Genomic DNA, 18,442 nt, shown 5'->3' with positions numbered 1-18,442 from the left:
ACTCAGTCAGTCAGTTTAGTAAGTCTTACTTGGCTTAGTCCCCTCCCCCAGGAGGTTCATCCAGACAGCAAGATCCAGACAGATTATTGGCTAAAACCAGGCTTCCACCATTAACAGAGAAGCACAGCTGATCTTCTTGATCAGCCTCAAGTCAAGCTGGGTATCCTTCTTTTCGCGCTCCCTTCACTCCTGACATGCGTTACCAGTGTAATGGGGCAGAGGCAGTTTGGTTCACAGACCATTAATAACCCCATCCTTGCCAGTGTGGGGCCTGTATGCCCCGTCACACTAATCATTAAAGATGATGTGAGTTGGAGACACTTATCGTATCCAGGAGGTGGGGTCTTATGGAACTACTTTAAGTTATGGGTGTTTAGCAACTTTTACAATCAAGGTCATAGGTTCTAATACTAAACTAGTTATGTCAATGGAAAGACTCCCATTGACTTCTGTGGACTTTGGTTTAGGTCCTCAAATGCTTGGATGTAGTAAAATAATGCAAGGACATAACAGATCATCAACAGCATCAGAAAGGGTGGAAGATGAACCTCTAATACATGAAGTTCTTCTTCTGAGAATTATACCACATCTTCTCAAATGAAAAAAATGATTTACAGTTTAATTTCCTATACAAGGACCAAGCATATTGGTCTTTTCTGACTGGTTGCACATTTTGTACTGTAATACATACAAACATTTATCTATGAAGTAGCAGAAACAGAATAAGAAATTATGGGAAAATATAGGAACCACAGAATGATTAAATGTAGCAGTGAATATCATACATTATTATCTATTAAATATTGAGTTTTTGCTTATTATTAGTTGATACTTACATACCAGCACAATTTAAAAAAAAAAATTGTGAGTGGAAACAGCTGTGTGCTCCCTCATCGTTTATTGATGTACTCCTTTAAACACTTCCTGGGAGAAGACAGTTGAGAGAAAAACATTTTATTCTTTAGGGATTCCTCAGCATTTCTGGCATTTTACAAGTCTCACTCTGGAGACTTCCTTGAAGATAAAGTTATCAGCCCCAACCTCTCCCCCCCACCAAAATAACCCCCTTAGAATGTGAGTAGGAAGCATTTCACAGCTACTATATTAATGACAGGCAGCTGTAAAATTGTCTTCTTAAAATCACAGTTATATCCGTTACACCAGTACTGATCGCTCCCTCATGGCATTACCACACATGGGCAGCCACCCAGAGCATGATACCAGCACCCTTTGTCAAGATCATGTGAGTGTACCAGCGTGCCCCCTCATGTGCAATAACTGGACCTTGGGGGGTAAAAAAACCCTTAAAAACTCCCAAAAGTCCATGACCCACACAATGGCAGAACACACACGCATTTTTAAAATGTTTTTAACCCCACCTGCGCCCACAACCTTTTTAATAGAACTCTCGCCACACCAATCCCTGGCAGCATGCCGGTAGTAAGCAATCTTGCCTCTTCACTGACTCTAATGTAAAGGTGCAGAAAGTCACCATTATCCCAGTGCTGCAAGGGATTGGAGAATGCAGGCACCTTGCTGCATTAGTAGATCCTAGTGGTTATGGACATCGTGGTACTACTCTGGCTATAGACACAAGGTAAAATTTTCACAAGCACCTCAGTGTTTAAGGTCCCATTAAAAGTCAGTGGGATTTAGGCTCCTAAGCTACTGATGCATGGCTGAAAATGGCACTTCTGAAAATTTTGGCACTTTTGAAAATTTTGCTCACAATCTGTACTTTTTTTTTAATTATCCCTGTTTTTGTTTAAATATAATAGAGTATTGACATTATACCCCTTGCTTTACCTTAACCCTCCTTATAGTACTTGAGCCTCTTGGCATCTGATGAAGTGAAGGGAAAACCAGCATGAAAAAATCATTCCTAAACCCGCTGAATTTTTGGTCAGCAGGCTGCTGAAGTAGTGGACGTTGTTTGATTCTGATCTCTGACTTCTATTTTGAAGATTATTTGCCACCCAACAGCCATGGAAAAAAAAAGAAAGAAAGAAAGAAAAAAACAAATCACCCACATTCTGCCTGAATTTTCCTCTCTAGTTTCCCACATCGCAGCGTGTAATGACTGCCGGAGTTACCAATGGCTGATCTCCCAGGGAGGATTGGCGGGGGAGGAAGGGAAGAGAGTACTGCATTGAAACCAGACTTGGGTCTTGAAGAATGAAACACTGAGCTCTAGGACCCAGGAGATCTACAGCCAGGGCAGTGACTGGGTTTTTTCCTCCTGCTTTACCATGGCTATTTTGAGGCAAAATCTGGAAACTGAAATCAGAACAACAAAGGGACAGATACAGTGTTTTAGGCAGCCTCCCGTTCGCTTTAATCAAGTCTTCCAAAGAAGAATGTTATATAGTGAGGCGTTAACAGTAATTTATTTTAGTTCTTTTTTTACATTTAGGAAGAGGAAAACAGATGAACACTGAAGTATAAACTGCAATAAATCTCCCTTCATCCTCAAAGAAAAACTGTTTTGTGCATAGGGTCCATCAGGAGTCTTTTTCTATTAGATTATAGGGTTTAGATATGTTCCATTTAAAAAGAAACTACCATAAAGTTCCTTTAGTCAAAAGGAAATAATCACCATCCATTAAGTGAGACAGCCACAATGTATTTTTAAATCAAACTATCCAAAGCAGAAAAGAAAAGGCTCAGCTCTGTGGTAACATGAATCACTTAGCAGATGGAACTCGAAAAGTTGGTTCATGCGCCATGATGAAGAGGTCCCTACTTTATTGCCCTTTCCACCAGACCGCTCAGAGATATTCAAGAAGTTGAAAAATCTTTAAATGCATGGCTCTAAATCCTTTAGGAGTTGAACATATTAAGATGACAAGACGAGTATGTCATTAAACCATAACTACCCTTTTTGGATTACCAGGTATTTGTAGATTTATTGGCAAGATGGCTTAAATTAGGGATATATTTTTAGCCTGCAGCATTACATAATAAAATAGCAGCAGAATTCTTTGCAGTAAAAAAGAGAGGGAAAAGGGGGGTTCTTATTAAAACCAACATAAAGTTCTCTGCTTTTGCGCTCTTTTGCCTGAACAAAGTGGTGCTCCATGGTTACACAATCAGTAAAGCTGGCAAGGAAACCATTTCCATTACCCCATTTCGCTCAGGAGTCGTCATTGCCCCTGCCTTTCACTGCAGACCCGCTGTTTAGTCTGAAACTGAAAATTAAACCCAGAATTTCGGCTCTCAAAGTTAAATACTCTGCTTTACTCCCAGCATACAGCCTTACCAGTGTCTGTGTGGCAGGATTAAACTCTTCAGGCATTTTTAAAATGATTTTACAAGTCTGTTAGGCTTTAGTATTTTTCTTTTTTCATTGATTATATTTGTTCATTTATTTATTTATTTACTTAAGAACAAAATCATTTAGATGAATTATACAGCAAGGTCTCGCATGAACTTTGTTGAACCAAATCAGCAGACCCAGTTAGCTTTCTTTCAGAAATACGTTTCTTATTCTGGGAGCTTTTCTGAGCATTCTTGGGGGAAGGTAGAGCCATATATGTTAAACTCTTCCTTTCATGAGTGAAAACAAATTAAGAGCAAACCAGTGAGAACTAGAAACAGTAAAAATAAAAATAAAATTCTCCAACTCAACCTTCCCCCCACCCTCAAAGAGTGTGCTTCTTATGCCCTTTGTAACAGCCTTCATTTTCTTTGTGAAGTAGGTTATGTAAATGACTTGAGTTGTTCAGTGTTTTACAAGCCTTCATGACTAGCGCTCATAAAAATGTCACTGTGTACTTCCACTTTGAAAGGCTCTTTTATCTTACCTTCCTGAAGCCCCTTTCCAATGGGTAAGCACTCTTGACCAGGAAGCTGCAGCTTGGCCTTCCCACATTGCTTGGTCCTAATGAGGTGTGTGCAGCTCTGGGCCACAGTTTTGCAGTATCTTTCTTATTACTTCAAAGCTGCTGATCTGAGGGCTAAACAAGTTTTATCACTTGGCAAAATCTTTCAGCCCTGTTTCAAATGCTAGTTATTAATATATAATACAATATAATTAATATAATTAACATAATATAATATACATTTGGCTACTTTATCACTGTTGCCATCTGTTGCTAACTTATAATGCTGTTGTAAAAGGTATTGATTAGGATTTGAATGTCATTGGACGCTGCTTACCAGCCTGCAACAAGCAATCACTCTTTTGAGAAATTAAAATGACAAATCTCTCTCCTCATTTTTTATGTGTTGTTATAAAATGAGGCCCCCAGATATCAGGTTGGTGCCACTTCTTTCCTATTCTAGACATTCACTAAGGGCATGGCTACATTGGAATTAAAACCCCACTGCTGGCCCATGCCAGCTGACTCAGGCTCGCAGAGGTCAGGCTAAGGGGATGTTTAATTGTGCTGTAGACCAATGGGTCCCAAACTGTTGGGCGTGCCCCCCTACGGGGGTGTGGAGAAACATTTGGGGGGGAGCACGGCAAGGCCCAGGCCAGCCCCCACGGGAGGCGGGTAGGGGGTGCCATGCAACTCTGCTTTGCCTCCAGCTCTGCTCCAGTCCCGCCCCCCAGCCTCAGTGCCAGCCTCAGCCCCCAACTCCTGGCTGGGGCCCCAGCTACGGCCACGGCTCCACCCCCGGCTCCAACAGCAGCCCCATTCCTGGCTGGGGTCCCAACCACAGCTACGGCCCCAGCCACACCCCTGCTCCCCATGCATCTGGCCCCCGAGTACAGCTCCCGAGGGGGCAGGGAAGAGCGCAGACCAGGTAAGGGAGGGTTGCAACCAAAAAAGTTTGGGGACCACTGGTGTAGCCGTTCAGGCTTAGGCTGCAGCCCCGACTCTAGGACCCTGCGAGGCAGGAGGTTCTCAGAACTCAGGCTGCAGTATGAGCTCCGAACTTGTACACTACAATTAAACAGCCCCTTAGTCCAAGTCAGCTGGCACGAACCAGCTGCGGGTTTTTAATTGCAGTGTAGACATACCGTAAGGAGACTCTCACTTCCATGAGATAGGAGATCATGATGTTAGGCTTGTCTAAGACACGTCATATGGTTATCAAACCACACGTTTATTCATGTCCCTTTTCTTTCATATTATGGTGTCTCACGCCTTTCAAAAATGAAATCATTGCTGTCATCCTGACTGGAACTGAACAGGTGGGATGCACGGAAATATACCCTGTTTCATGCATGAGTCATTAGGAGATCGTCAGTGGTATTATGGATTATATCATTTCCATCTGCATTGACAGCAACATCTCTCTGGTACTACCAGTCTCTACTACCATCAGGAGGAAGAGTTTATACCAAGGTCTGTAATTTGTCAGTCTAGTGCATAGGCCTAAATACTTAGAATTACTGACCTCAGAGCTGTGTGCTTGTTAATTTATTATTAAGTATTATTATATTTATATTGCTTTGAGCACCTCAAAACCATCTAGGTCATGTCCTCATTATACGGTGTGCTGTGTAAACATAGAATAAATTATAGTCCCTGACGTAAAGGGCTTATAGTCTACAAGACAAATTGTAAAAGCTTTTTCCAAACTTTGGGATGTCTCAGTCTGCCACAAGGTTGTATAAGGTCACACTACTGATTCAACCAATATGCAATAGGAATGCTTCCTTATTTTCTTTAATATTTTATTTCACTCCTACCTGACCTGGTTGTGTCTTTTAGCATGTAGACTCTCGGGTGTATCACTTTATCTGTGTTTGCTCAGCCCCCCGAGATTTCTGCAAGCTGTATTTGTCCCCAGGGTAAATGCTGTACAGAATATATGCTTGAATTCTGCTCTGTGCAAAAAGTCTTCTCACCAGTTACAAGCCAGTGCTCAATTTTGCCAGCTGACAGCTTTTACTCTGGTTCTAATCCATGGAGGTATTCAGGTATCACTCCGCTCAGCATTGCAAGGCCTAAGTGACTTAGTTGGCTAAGTCTCATTTTCAAAAGCAACTGAGGTACCTAGGAGCCTAAATTTCGTTGACTTTCAGTGATACGTAGACCCTTAAGTGCCTAAGTCACTTTGAAAATAAGACTTAGATGTGTAAGTCACTTAGGCCTTGCAACACTAAGCAGAGCGATGCCTGAATATCTTTAAAAATATGGGTCTTGGGTCCAAGCTTTGCCACTCTTACTCACATTTACTAGTGCCTTAATCTGCCATTGAATAACATCATTGACTTCAATGGGTTTATAGGCAGAGTAAGTGTCCCACGCCACAGTGCAGTGCAGACCAGTGAGGGGCTGTGTCACCACCTGCCCTGCAACCCGGGGTGCCTCCCAATGCTTTGGTGCTGTAGCTTCCACCCTGAGCCCCTCACAAACTGCCTGCCAGCTTTCAGGTCGTACCCTCAGAGATACCTCGGGGTGTTTTTACCCTTCACTTTTATAATCCAGTTCGCCCCTTTGAAATGCATTTTCTTGAGGCTTACCCTTGACAAAATTCATTCCCACTGAGGATGGAGGCATGGAGTCTCATGGTGAAAGAGGTTCCATTCTGATGTTTGCTAAAATGTAGGTCGATCTGTTTCTGCCGCCCTTCTTTGGAAATCACCTGTCAAGTGGCCATTCTTTGATAATCAACTTTGATGACACCTGGCTAGAGGCATCAGCTTGTCCTTTGTCTCTGAGAAACTGGTTTACCCACTCCCCAGACTTGTCTGGTAACCACATTTCAGTCACAATTTCAGCTTGCATTCATAACTTTACATATAATGTTGCTATGCACATTTCACCATGGTATTATTGACCAGTGAGTTACTAGTTTTCAAATGATACCTCAGAAGGCATATTTTGTACAAAGATTATTATAACGGTGTGTAGGGCGTGAATCCAGGGGTATATTCAGTCACAGTCAGTGTGAGTAAAAGTGGCAGAATCTGACCCATAACCTTTGCATATATGCATTACATTCATGTACCAGATTTTATCATAGGCTTTATGTATATACAACTCTTATTTGTGTATTAACTAAGTATTTATTAGCACTGTTACACACTACCCCTTACTCTGTGGCACGATTAAGTCCATACAGGAGAGGGATGAGAGGCATTTAGTAGTTGTTCTCCCCCTTCACACCAGTCCCTTTAATTTGCTACAACAGCAGCAGTTACAAAAATTGTCGTGAAATGGGAGACTCAGAGAAAGTAAAGTAGTAAATCATCTTTTAGAAGTAATAAATCATCAGTTACAAAAAAGAATTATTTTCATATAAATGCAAAACTGGATTATAGAACAATCAAGTCAAATAATGTCTGTCTCTTACAGCTAAGGCCCCTGCATTAAAAGAAAATTAAGGTTGCAAAATCAAGCACTCAAAAGTTAAGTACTGCCTGAATTAAGGATACCCATGCAGCTTGAGTTTTGCTTTTCAGGTGTTTGCTTAGCTCATTGCAACATTTCCATTCTCCGTGACTTTGTTCTTCATTTTATGGTATGTCAGTACATACAAATGGTCCTGGTGTTGAGTGTTCAGTTGGTGTTGAGTGATCAGGATCTCTGCTGTCCTTCCAGCAACTGCCTCTTCATGTTTGAGATTATGTATCTCTCTGTTGAGTTTGGTCAGAGTTCATCTGGTTCTACAAAGTCTTTCATTCCAGCATCTAGTTGGAACAGTCCCATAAATGCTGGGACTGTTTCCCTTCTCTGTCACACTGTATCCTTCCCTTTGTTTTGAAGTTTTATCTCATTGCTGGGTCCTACTGCATGCAGCAACATCAGATACAAGTCAGTAGGTCTATGTAAAATACATAATCCTCTCATGAAGGCACTGCAGAACACTGTGATGTCTTTCTCTCTAGTGGCTAAGTTCTGCAAGGTGTTGAGCAAGGTATTTAGGCATGTGCTTAAATTTAAGCATGTGAATAGTCCCACTGACTTCACTGAGCCCTAGTTCCCTGTATTCTTTATTACAGCACAGGTTTGCTCCTTGGGAGAAGCAGACCTAGGTAGCCAAGAGGTCTCAGAGGATCCCGACCACATCTCTTTTTTTATGACTAGACACGAGGATTGGGGGGATACTTTTTCAATGGTAACATGGGTTCAGTGTATAGGAAAGGTTGAGAATCATTGTGTTACAATGTTCAGATTAGTTTAATCGCTTCTGCCAGCTTCAACACCTGGAAATCTCTCCCAGTCCCCGTACATCATGCACCTGCCCCCCTCCTTTCAAATTTCTGTTCAAAGCACTCTTCTTCCATGGAACCCATAACCACTAATCCATCTCTGTAAAAGTGCTATCTCCACAAAAAATATGATTTACTACTTTGCTTTCTCTGAGTCTCCCAGTTCAGGGCAATTCCCCCTCTGTGGTCCGTCAAGGGCACCCATCTAGTGTCCTGGCTCCGCAGACGTCACTTCTCTTGGGCAGAGACATGCATCTCTCTCCCTCCTGACCAGGGTTTTTCCAGGTTGCACATTTCTGGGCCTACACTGTGATATCCCCTACAAGGCAGATTGCCTAAAAGGGGCCACTATCTGTACTTTGCTTTCTCTTCAAAGGCTTGAACAGCTGTAATTTGCCAACAGTCACAAGTTACCACTCAGCTCTTTCTGAGCAAGCACATGTATTCTTTAGGTGAATGCATTACAAAGAAGCCATGTAACAAACAATAAAAGTTCCTATATGCAGGCTAAAAGCCTACCAGAAGTCACCCATCAGTCTTGTGGGACCTCAGTAGGCCAAAGTCTTTCCAACCTTTCCCAGGAAGGTTTGGGGCTGTCCATGTGCTGAATCAGAAAGGAAGTCCTGCATCAGTTTAAACTCAGGATATTTATCCAAAAGTCCTTTCTTTTTATGTTGGTCTCTGGAGAATCCAGTTTGAACTAGTATATGCAAGCCTTTCCAGGCAGTGGTATTGCTCTGCAGGAGTTAAAACCTGAGGGAATTTGCTTCCACTCTTCCTAGTTCCTGGAGGATCTGAGGTCACCCTGCCCCGTGGAGTTACATACAATCTCTGGTCCACAATGATACACAAGCTTAATACAGTAAGGTCTTCCAAAGATATTGCAGGAAATTGCCATATCTGTCACACCTGATTTTTGTTCTCTCTCTATTTAGAGGGTAAGCACTCCAAATCAGCAATCATGTCATCTTCTGTGTTTGATACAATACCAAACAGCCAGTAAATAATAATTACTGGTTAGGCTGCTTACAAATATCTTCCTTCTACAGTAACTTCTAAACTTGGTTTTAGTGTTTGCACAGCAAGAATTCATCCAGGTTTCACACAAGACAATTTTCAGTCTACAAGTCAGTATTTCGCTCCCTTTCGAAGAGTTACAATTTTTCCAGTTCTGCTTTTCTTCATCAAAAGTTTTTCTTCTAAACCAAAATGATCTACAGCTTTGCCAACCTCAATCATTCAAAAACCATGAATCGAGTCCCAAAATTATGAGATTGTCTTAAAAATCATGAGATATAAAAAAAATATATCCTCTTTACTTGATTTCTGGGGTTTGAGTTTTAAAGAATGGTTGGATCACATTATCAAACTTTTCACCACAATGATGAGGCCTGGAAACTTTCTTTTCTTAAAATAAAATAAAATAATAATAATAATAATAGCTAAGATTCTCATGAAATCTCTTGCTGGAGCTTTAAGAAAACCACTAAATATCTCAAGCTTTGTGATAAAATTGCAAGAGGTGCCAACACTGGCTGCCCTTTGGCAATAAAAATGTCTCTTCAGCTCTCCATGGCTGGCTGTGAAACACTTACTTCCACAAACATTCTCCAGAGAATGCTGCCTATAGCCCCCTCCCCCCAACCCCCCCACCCTCCCACTTCCTGACAGAGTGGTCAGAGGTCCACCTGCTCTCAAAAAGAACAGTTACGATAGCAGTATTCTCCCAACTAGCCAATCATAAAATGATACAAGTGGTCATGTTGCTTGACTGTTGGGTATGCGAAATAGACTTCTGGAAATTTCAGGCAACTCATTGCTGTCCCCTACATAGCCTTAAAAAAAAACCATTGGACGTTTCCAGGCTGCTTCTCATACCATTACTAATTAAATGTCAAAGCTAATACAGCTTCAAAGTCAGTAGAAAGCAGCATTTAAAAAAACACACCTAAGTGTGTTGTGTTAAGTAAAGACAACGTAATCCCCGGTCATCATTTTCAGCTGAACAGTCACTGAAGACTTTGAGCAAAGCAGTTGTTCTTCATGATCTTGATGAGCCTCTGAATTTGCAAAGTGTCAAAACAATATGTTTTAAAACAGCTTCTCACGCTTCTAGTACTTTGCAGCACAAATGCCTTTTTATTAGATATCTTCAGATACTGATTTTCTTCTAGCCTGAACTGTTACAACTGTCTCCTTGTCACTCTGCAAGATGGGGAGGATGAGTGGGGAAAACATATCATATATTAATGAATTTTATGAAGTATTAAAAAAGTTGGTTCAGTACCTGAATATTGTATCTGAATCGTGTAAAATTCACCTAAGCACTTATTCTGTGACAACTTTCATGGCAGTAATCTAAATACCTCCCATATCACTACTGCAAAGGAGTCATTCATTGTGAGGAAGAAAATTGTGTATCTAGCTTAGTGCCTTTTTGCAATTTAAATATTAATTGAAAAGACAAGGTCAGAGGGCAGCTGACACTTGACTTTGCTCGCTTTCGTCTGCCCATGGCTTTGATCATGCTACATCTTTCTTTGTGCCTGGTACTCCAGAGAGTATCCCAGGGTCATGGCCTGTTTCCTAGTCAAGAGGTATAAACCTACTGGCTTAAATATTTGAGGCCCATGGTTTAGCAGGGAGGGGGGCTTTTGCTTCATGCTTTCCACATTTCCCACATAACCCAAAGCAGACTAAACAAAACCAGTGTGAAATCTCATGGCTTGAAGCTGCTATGGTTATATTTTTAAGCTGTCATCCATTCATTTGTACTTCTGTTTATTCCCTGGATTTACAGCTTTTTCAGCCTTTTTTTTTTTTTTTTGGGGGGGGGGGGGAGGAAGGAGGGGGGATCTTTGAAACCTTTTGAAAAGGGATTGCAGTAAGCAGTGGTCTTTGATTAAAGCCCAGTGTTTTTTCCTCGATGCTGCTCTTGTGCAGGACTGTCACACATGGTAGCATTTAGGAGTCCTTCACAGCTGAGGTGTTTCAAACACTAATGAATGGAAGTTTGGTCATATAATGCAGACAAGCTTTAAGCATGCTTTACTGAATGGTGTACTGTAGTGGCCTGGGAAAGGAAGAGAGTTATAAATTGTGTCAGTGAGCCACCCAGACAAAATGAAGCCATGTGGAAAATCAAATCTATTAAAGTATGAAGACTGTTATAAGCTGTTTTAAGCTGGTCATTCTTAAAAGATCTCACTTTGCTGTAGGGGTAAATGTTTACCTATTCTTCCTAGATCGTTTTCACATGCTGTCTTAGGAGATGATGTGCAGCATTTGATAAAAATCAACTTCTCACCAGCAGCCCTTTTATCAGAAATGTTTATTGTCTACAGTTTACCAGCCATGTCCTGAAAGGTACTGCACATTTATTAAATGAACAGTGTACAGAGGATTGCACGGCAGAGCTGGGCCTGCTGAAGGAGAACTTCAAGGCCAGCAGCTGCAGTTAAGAGAGGGGCCTGCAAGAATATATGTTAAATGTACGTTATGTGGCTAGCCCACGTTTCAGACTCTGCATCTTGCCACAGTGTTGTTGTTACATGTGTGTTAGTGTTCAGATTAAGAGGTTCAGCAGAACTTTGTTAAACTTCTAAACAACAGCTGAGATGCATCCATTCACATCCTCTTCTTAAACTTTGAAAGAAGTCAGGTTTAAGACAAGAAATTCCACCTAATACTTCAGGGCTGAAGTTGCTACCTTTAGCCAGAATATTTTCCTATTTTTCTTTATTTTATTGTCTGAGAACATCTGAACTGAAAGAGCGTTCTGGGTGTTAATGAAGAGGCTGCTCTCCTCTTTTAAACTCATGAATAAGGTTGCATCTAGTTGACATATCTCTGGCATGAGAAACGTCGAGAGCAAAGTCACCCCGGTGTCAAACCCAAAACAACAAGATCATGACTGTTGTGCTCAAGGCACCCTCCAATTCCTAGCTATTTATTTAGTCTCATCTCACTTAAGTCAACATAACAGCAACATAGGTCCTAAAGGATTAAAAGTGGGCAAACTGGAAGACCAGTTGAAGAGATACCTGAAAATGAACTGATGTCGTCAGCCAAGTCTGTACCCTTTCCAAGAGGGTTGAGATCCCTAAGTTTGTGGCTTCTTTCCTGACTCCATCTGGTGGTAAGAGGTTAGATCCACAGTCTGGACAGGCACAGCTGCCCACTGGAGAACATTTCCTTCCAGTATACATGGATATGGGGATATCCTGTAGGAGGACTCCTGAAATAATGCAAAGATTATAAAGAGTGTTCATTCAGTTTAGGAAGTAATTATGATTTATGCAGAAGGCCTCAGTGGCAACAATATCTGCATTTGTAACTTAAAGACATAGACACAATGGTAATTGTTTACTTAATTTGTGTCTTGCAGGAAGAGACTGAAGAAACTGAAGAGACGTCCTCACAAGAATCTGCAGAGGAAGATTAGGATACCACACCATTCAATTTCTACCTCATCAGCAGTTGGGTCTTTTGAAGGGAGAAGACGCTGCCTTGACCACTTATTTTCTATTGCCATGGTCTTTCCACTTATGCCTGGGTGGGGGGGGGGAAATCACATAACCTTAAAAAAAGACTATATTAATCACCTTCGTTGTAATCCCTTCACAGTCCCAGGTTTAGTGAAAAACTGCTGTAACACAAGGGGGATACAGATTACCGATGCAACTTTTAGTTACTGTTTTCTTTTTTCTTAACCTACTAATAGTTTGTTTGAGCTGCTAAGTAAGGGTGAATGGGTCAGGAAAGCTTTGAATTAGGTTTAAGTCATTCACTGCACTGCATATAAACAAGAGACTTGTAACATAATTATAACGGGCATTGAAATAGGAAAGGCTTGGTGCGTAACACCATCAGCCTTACAACACTTCCGAGAACCCACTCCCTAGCTTAGTAATCTCCCTGTTTAGAACACCAAAGATAAGGGATAGATACTTCTCTTTTTTTGTAACCTTCTTGTAGACTTGTACTTGATTTTTTTTTTAAACTTACTGTTATTTCAGGAAAAATTGAAAGCTGATTTTTTCACTTAATTCAGCCGATGATCAAAAGAAAGAAAGAAAAAAGGTACTTTCATTTTGCAAAAGGGAAAAAAAGACAAAGATACGTTGTATACTTACAGATACAAACATATCAGCAGAAGTAGTAATAAACAGAACTCACAGCATTCATCTTCAGGAAACTAGGAATTCAGGTAGACTCAGCTTTCCGCAGAGCCAGACATTTTTTAGAAAACTAGAGGTGACTAACACCAAAACACTTCCAAGCCATATAAAGACATAGATTTAGCAATGAAAGTGATTTTTTGGGGGAGGAAATAATGAAAAGGTTTCCCAGAATGAATCATGAATTAACCTGAAGCAAGAAAAAAAATAATGTTTTGTTAGACCTCAGATAATTCCACCCAGCCTGTATCAATATTTCAAAGGGAGTGAATCTCTTCTCGTTACTCACCAGTCTTGATGTAAGAATCAACACCATGTACCTCAAGTGAGCTCGTGTATTACTTTAAGCAATATACTTTGACATAGGATGGTTTGCTGGGAAGTTTTACTCCAGTGACGTTTCTCCATCTTTTTCACTCAAAGCCGCACTTTTAGCAACAGATGCAATATTACCCCACTATTCAATACTACCTCTGATTTTTACAATTAACTCAACAGCCTGATAAATACATGCTGCTATACACAATACAATGCAGGAAATTATTATTGGGTAGATAATCATGAATATCTGCGTTTTTCCCTCTATTTTCTACTTCAATACTTAATGAAGCAATATGTTAATGTGTTTCAGCATGACTATGTATTTTTCTTTTTTTTTTAAATGTACTTATTCCTATTCTCTGCTAGATTTCTGTGTAATGTACTGTTAACTTGAATATATTTTTGTACTGAATTACTCATAAGTTTGTAAGGATAATTTTCAATGACACTACATGACATAGAAAAAAAATTAGTTGTAATGTTTAAATATTACTGTCCAAGTTTGTACCTCAAATGAATTGTTTAAAGAAATGGACTAATTGATTGACAAAAACCTACCTCCAGACTTTAAATGGAATGAACTTGTTACTTTCAGCATTAGTTTGAGTCGTTTGAAACAGTTAGGACTGCAACTAATCCCTAATTCAAAACTTATTTTTTGTAAAAGAACTTTGCTGGAAATGAACACATTTGAAATTACTTTCATATTAAAAACAAACAAAAAAAACCTTCAAAGAAACTTGAAGCTTTGTAGGTGGGAAGCAACAAGCTCAGCTTTTGCATAATGCAATCACAAATATGTGTTTTTTTAAAAAAAAATTAGTAGATTGTAAGAAAATACTTGACAAGTATTTTCATGTATTTTACACAAATGTGATTTTTGTAATATGTTTCAACCAGATTTATTTTAAATGCTTCGTATGTAGAGTTTTTTTATTCCTCCTCTTTCTCTCTTTCTCTCTCTCCTAGTCAGTACATCTACTTTGTGACATTGTATTATTAACTGGGCCGAGGGTAGTTTCTCAGGAAGGCTTCTATCGGTATGGCTTTAGTACTGAGCCAAATGCATCTAATGATAACTACTTACTGGCTTCTTCAAAGAGATAATATCAAGAAACAAGGATCTCCTCAAAAGACTGCAGAGGGCTGATTCTTGGGTATTGCTGAGAAACAGCTGATCAGAGTATTAAAACGAGACATGTTAATGTTAACTAAATGGGGGATAATCATATTGATTCTGTAGCTCATTAAGGGTTACATCCATTGCCTACTGAAGTCGATGGAAGAATGCCAGTTGACTTCAAAGAGCACTGATTCAGGCCCTAGCAATCACATGTTCAGCAAAAGCATTTTGTTTATTTAAAAAACACCGTATTCAAAGGATGAAACAGAAGTAGTCGATGCATGTGGATCAAGCTCCGAGGGACTTACAGCTCTGATGAAGTTCATCTTATATTATCAATATATTGTAGTACAATCAAAATACATTACTACCTCTTACGGCCTACTATACCTCATTTTTCAGACTGAAAACTGCTTGTGGCCACTGAAACAGTGAGAACATCATAAAATTTTTTATATATATAGTTTATTTTTATGGGAGATAAATTTTATAGGACTGTTCTTTGCTGTCATGGGTCACTAGTAAATAAAACTGGACATGAAATTTTTCTACCATTTTTGCAAGATAGGTATGTTTGCGGGAGACAAGTTTCAAGATGTTTAACTGCAGTTTACCTTTTTCCTGTTCCTTTTTGCTTTGTTCTTCATGTAGAGTTGCTGTCTATGATTGTACTTTGAATCGCTTTCTTGTTGAAAATGGTCCTTTAATGGATTATCACAGTCTGTTCGGCACAATAAACATAATAGCCTCTGTGATCCCCAGATTGTTTGATTCCTAGACTTTTGTCACAGCTCCATGAAATGGGTAATAAAGTTTGGTCACAGTGGGCCAAATTTGTAAAAATTTGCATGCAAGTCATTTTTGTCTGAGAACCATGGTAATGTACAGATCTTTGTGCCTTAGCAAAAGGGGGCTTGTTTTTAAAGACTTTAGTAATCACATGGTTAGTTTAGAAGATTGTGGTATGTGCTCACACAATTTATGTTTGCAACTGTGCCTCTCTCTCTTACTGTGATTGTTCTGTTCTTTTAGGCCATGTATTTAGTTACACACATTCTTTATATTAGTTTATTTCCAAACTAATTTTTTCAACATACCTAACCTATCGAGGCCTTATAACCATTATTTGTTCTAGTGCTTTGTAGCATGTTCTTATTGAACTTGGTTATTTTGTAATGTAAATATCCTAGAAAATAATCCCAACACAAGCACTGAGAAGTAATATACATAACTTCAGTTCTGAAGCAGAGAGCTGAGCAATTTCATTCATTGCATTTTGTGCCCCCTTTTTCTCTAATCTCGTTCCCTGCTCAACAGTGTTATAGGATCATTCCATTTCACATTGCAGTCTTCCTGGTGGTCTTTCTCCCTCTGGTTGCCATCACTCAACTCTTCCTGTTATTTTATCTGATCTTAGGCTCCAGCTGTAACCCACCCACCTAGTGGATCAGCCAGCTCACTGAACTTCTGTGCTTAACTCCTCATATCTTCTTCTTAGTCATTCCTCTGGGTCCCCTCACTCCCACTTTCCTTCTTGAGATATCTTCCAATAAAGCTATCCACACTTTACATCACAATGGACCTGCTCATGTTTAAAACATGTATGTGTTTGCAGAATCGAGACCTACATTTGTCAGTTCCCAAGTTTCTGCTCTGTCCAGTACACTTGTAACAACGGTTATGATAAGCTTCCACCTTTGTCACTAAGCTCACATCAGGTCACGGTCTCACATAAGTTTTGGGAAGTTATTTAAAGTTGGTGCTGCAACCTTCTACAATGGTTTCACTGCCCATGTATACAACAATGCCTAATGCCTCTGAACAGCTGGTGCTGGCCACTGTTGTAGACAGGATACTGGACCATGGGTCTGATCCAGTATAGCAATTCCTCTGTTCCTATGCCCAAAAGATAGGAAGCAGCCTTGTCATAATCCAGTCTTCACCTGAAACCACAATGAAGTATCATTTCCAACCTTCACACTTTTGCATTCCTTCACATAGTTTTCCTGTTAATTGCCACAGCTGTCTAGGGACTCAGCTGTTCTCAATCATCTTCCTTTCTGCATTTATTTTTAAAACCTAAGAAATATTTATTTGTGAATCTATACCTTTCCTCCACTGATCGAAAGGCTGGGAGCCATATTTTCCCTTGATTTGGAAACCACTATGATCTATAGCATTGTCACTCTTTCTGTCTGCTTTGTGTGTGAGAGAGACAGACAGAGGAAATACTTTGGCTACTATACTTTAAAAACAAATTTATTTTTGCATATTTGCATTCCACTCTCCGTTTCATGGACTCACCTGATTCACACTTGTCTCCATTCCGGTGTGGCTCTCCTATTCTGCTATGCTGTGGTTCTCAACCAGGGGTATGCGTACCCCTGCGAAAACTCAGAGGTTCCCCAGAGGGTACATCAACTCATCTAGATAGTTGCCTAGTTTTACAACAGGCTACATAAAAAGCACTAGTGAAGTCAGTACTAACTAAATTTCCATACAGGCAATGACTTGTTTATACTGCTCTGTATACTATGCACTGACATGTAAGTACAATATTTACATTCCAGTTGATTTATTTGATGATTATATGGTAAAAATGAGAAAGTAAGCCTTTTTTCAGTCATAGTGTGCTGTGACACTTTTGTCTTGATGTCTAACCATAAGCAAGTCATTTTTAAGTGAAGTGAAACTTGGGGTACACAAGACAATTCAGACTCTTAAAAAGGGTACAGTAGTCTGGAGAGGTTTAGCGCCACAGTACTGTGCTACCTAGTAACGCTCTGTACAGAAGCTACTTCACCTTAGTCTTTGATCTCCCCATGTATAATGATCTCTGCAGTTGATTTATTGTGTCTCACCTATGGACTGCCTGGTCCAGTCACATGTTGTACTAAACTGTGACCATTGTGTTGCATTTGTTCTTATTCTATCTTCTGTCCTTACTACTGAGCTTTTCTGCCCATCAGCTTGCCAGTACCTGTCTTGCTGATTCACAACAGTGCAATGAACAAAGTTTCAAAATCAGTCCTTCTCACCTTTTGCTTCCATCTCCTTCCCATTACAATTACCTTTCCCCCCATCATTGGCATTTCTCTTATCTCTTTCCTACCTATCTTTAATGTTTCCTTTAATTCCCCTATTTTCTCTGCTACAGCCTCTTGTTGCTTCAATCTTTATTTGCATCTGCTCCAGTATTCAAGGTGAACAATGTTTCTTCTTGCAATTAATACAATCTGAAAATGCATTAAGTAAATTATTATTAACAAATAAGATCTCAGACCAGTGGTATCTCTGATAAGGAAATGCTTTGACCATTTGCATGGCAAATAATAGGGTTGCATCACCACAAAGAGTTGCCTCCATAATCTACAACACTGTTTCCAGTTATAGATCTATCAGACTAGCTTATTCTTCTCATCTACTCAATAGTGAAAGGGGAAATTACAAGATTAAACAGTTAGAGATATAGGCCTAACTCTTCAGAAATGGCCTCATAATTGTGAAGGCCTAATTTAACGACAGCTAAAAAGTCAGCACTGTCATATAAAGTAATAGAGTTACAGTCAGCAACGGTGAGACAACTGGAGAGGCTCAACACAGTGACCCTAATGTACACTATATTAATGCTTACCATTAAGATAACCAGTGAGAGAAAACAGCATAAATGAGTGGATCCCAAATCTCAGTAGAAACCCTGCTTATCAG

General features: G+C 39.9%; 1 protein-coding gene across 2 annotated transcripts in view; it reads left to right on the top strand.

Annotated features, from left to right (window-relative positions):
- The window catches only part of HMGA2 (high mobility group AT-hook 2), a 137,658-nt gene extending 123,837 nt beyond the window's left edge, over nucleotides 1–13,821 (top strand). The window contains exon 6 of one of the 2 annotated variants that reach the window (XM_067563944.1): nucleotides 12,498–13,821. In XM_067563944.1, the coding sequence (XP_067420045.1) occupies nucleotides 12,498–12,554 (57 nt within the window). In that variant the 3' untranslated portion in view covers nucleotides 12,555–13,821. Of the gene's footprint in view, nucleotides 1–1,823; nucleotides 1,889–12,497 lie in introns of those variants that run through there. The other variant, XM_067563946.1, reaches the window with a different exon arrangement.
- The last annotated feature ends 4,621 nt before the right edge of the window (nucleotides 13,822–18,442 follow it).

The sequence above is a fragment of the Emydura macquarii genome, unplaced genomic scaffold (genome assembly GCF_026122565.2).
Source record: "Emydura macquarii macquarii isolate MOO-44397 ecotype Brisbane River unplaced genomic scaffold, CSIRO-AGI_Emac_v2 contig_2636, whole genome shotgun sequence".
NCBI lineage: Eukaryota > Metazoa > Chordata > Testudines > Chelidae > Emydura > Emydura macquarii.
Note: the sequence above shows the minus strand (reverse complement) of the source record. Positions and strands in the feature narration are given on the sequence as shown.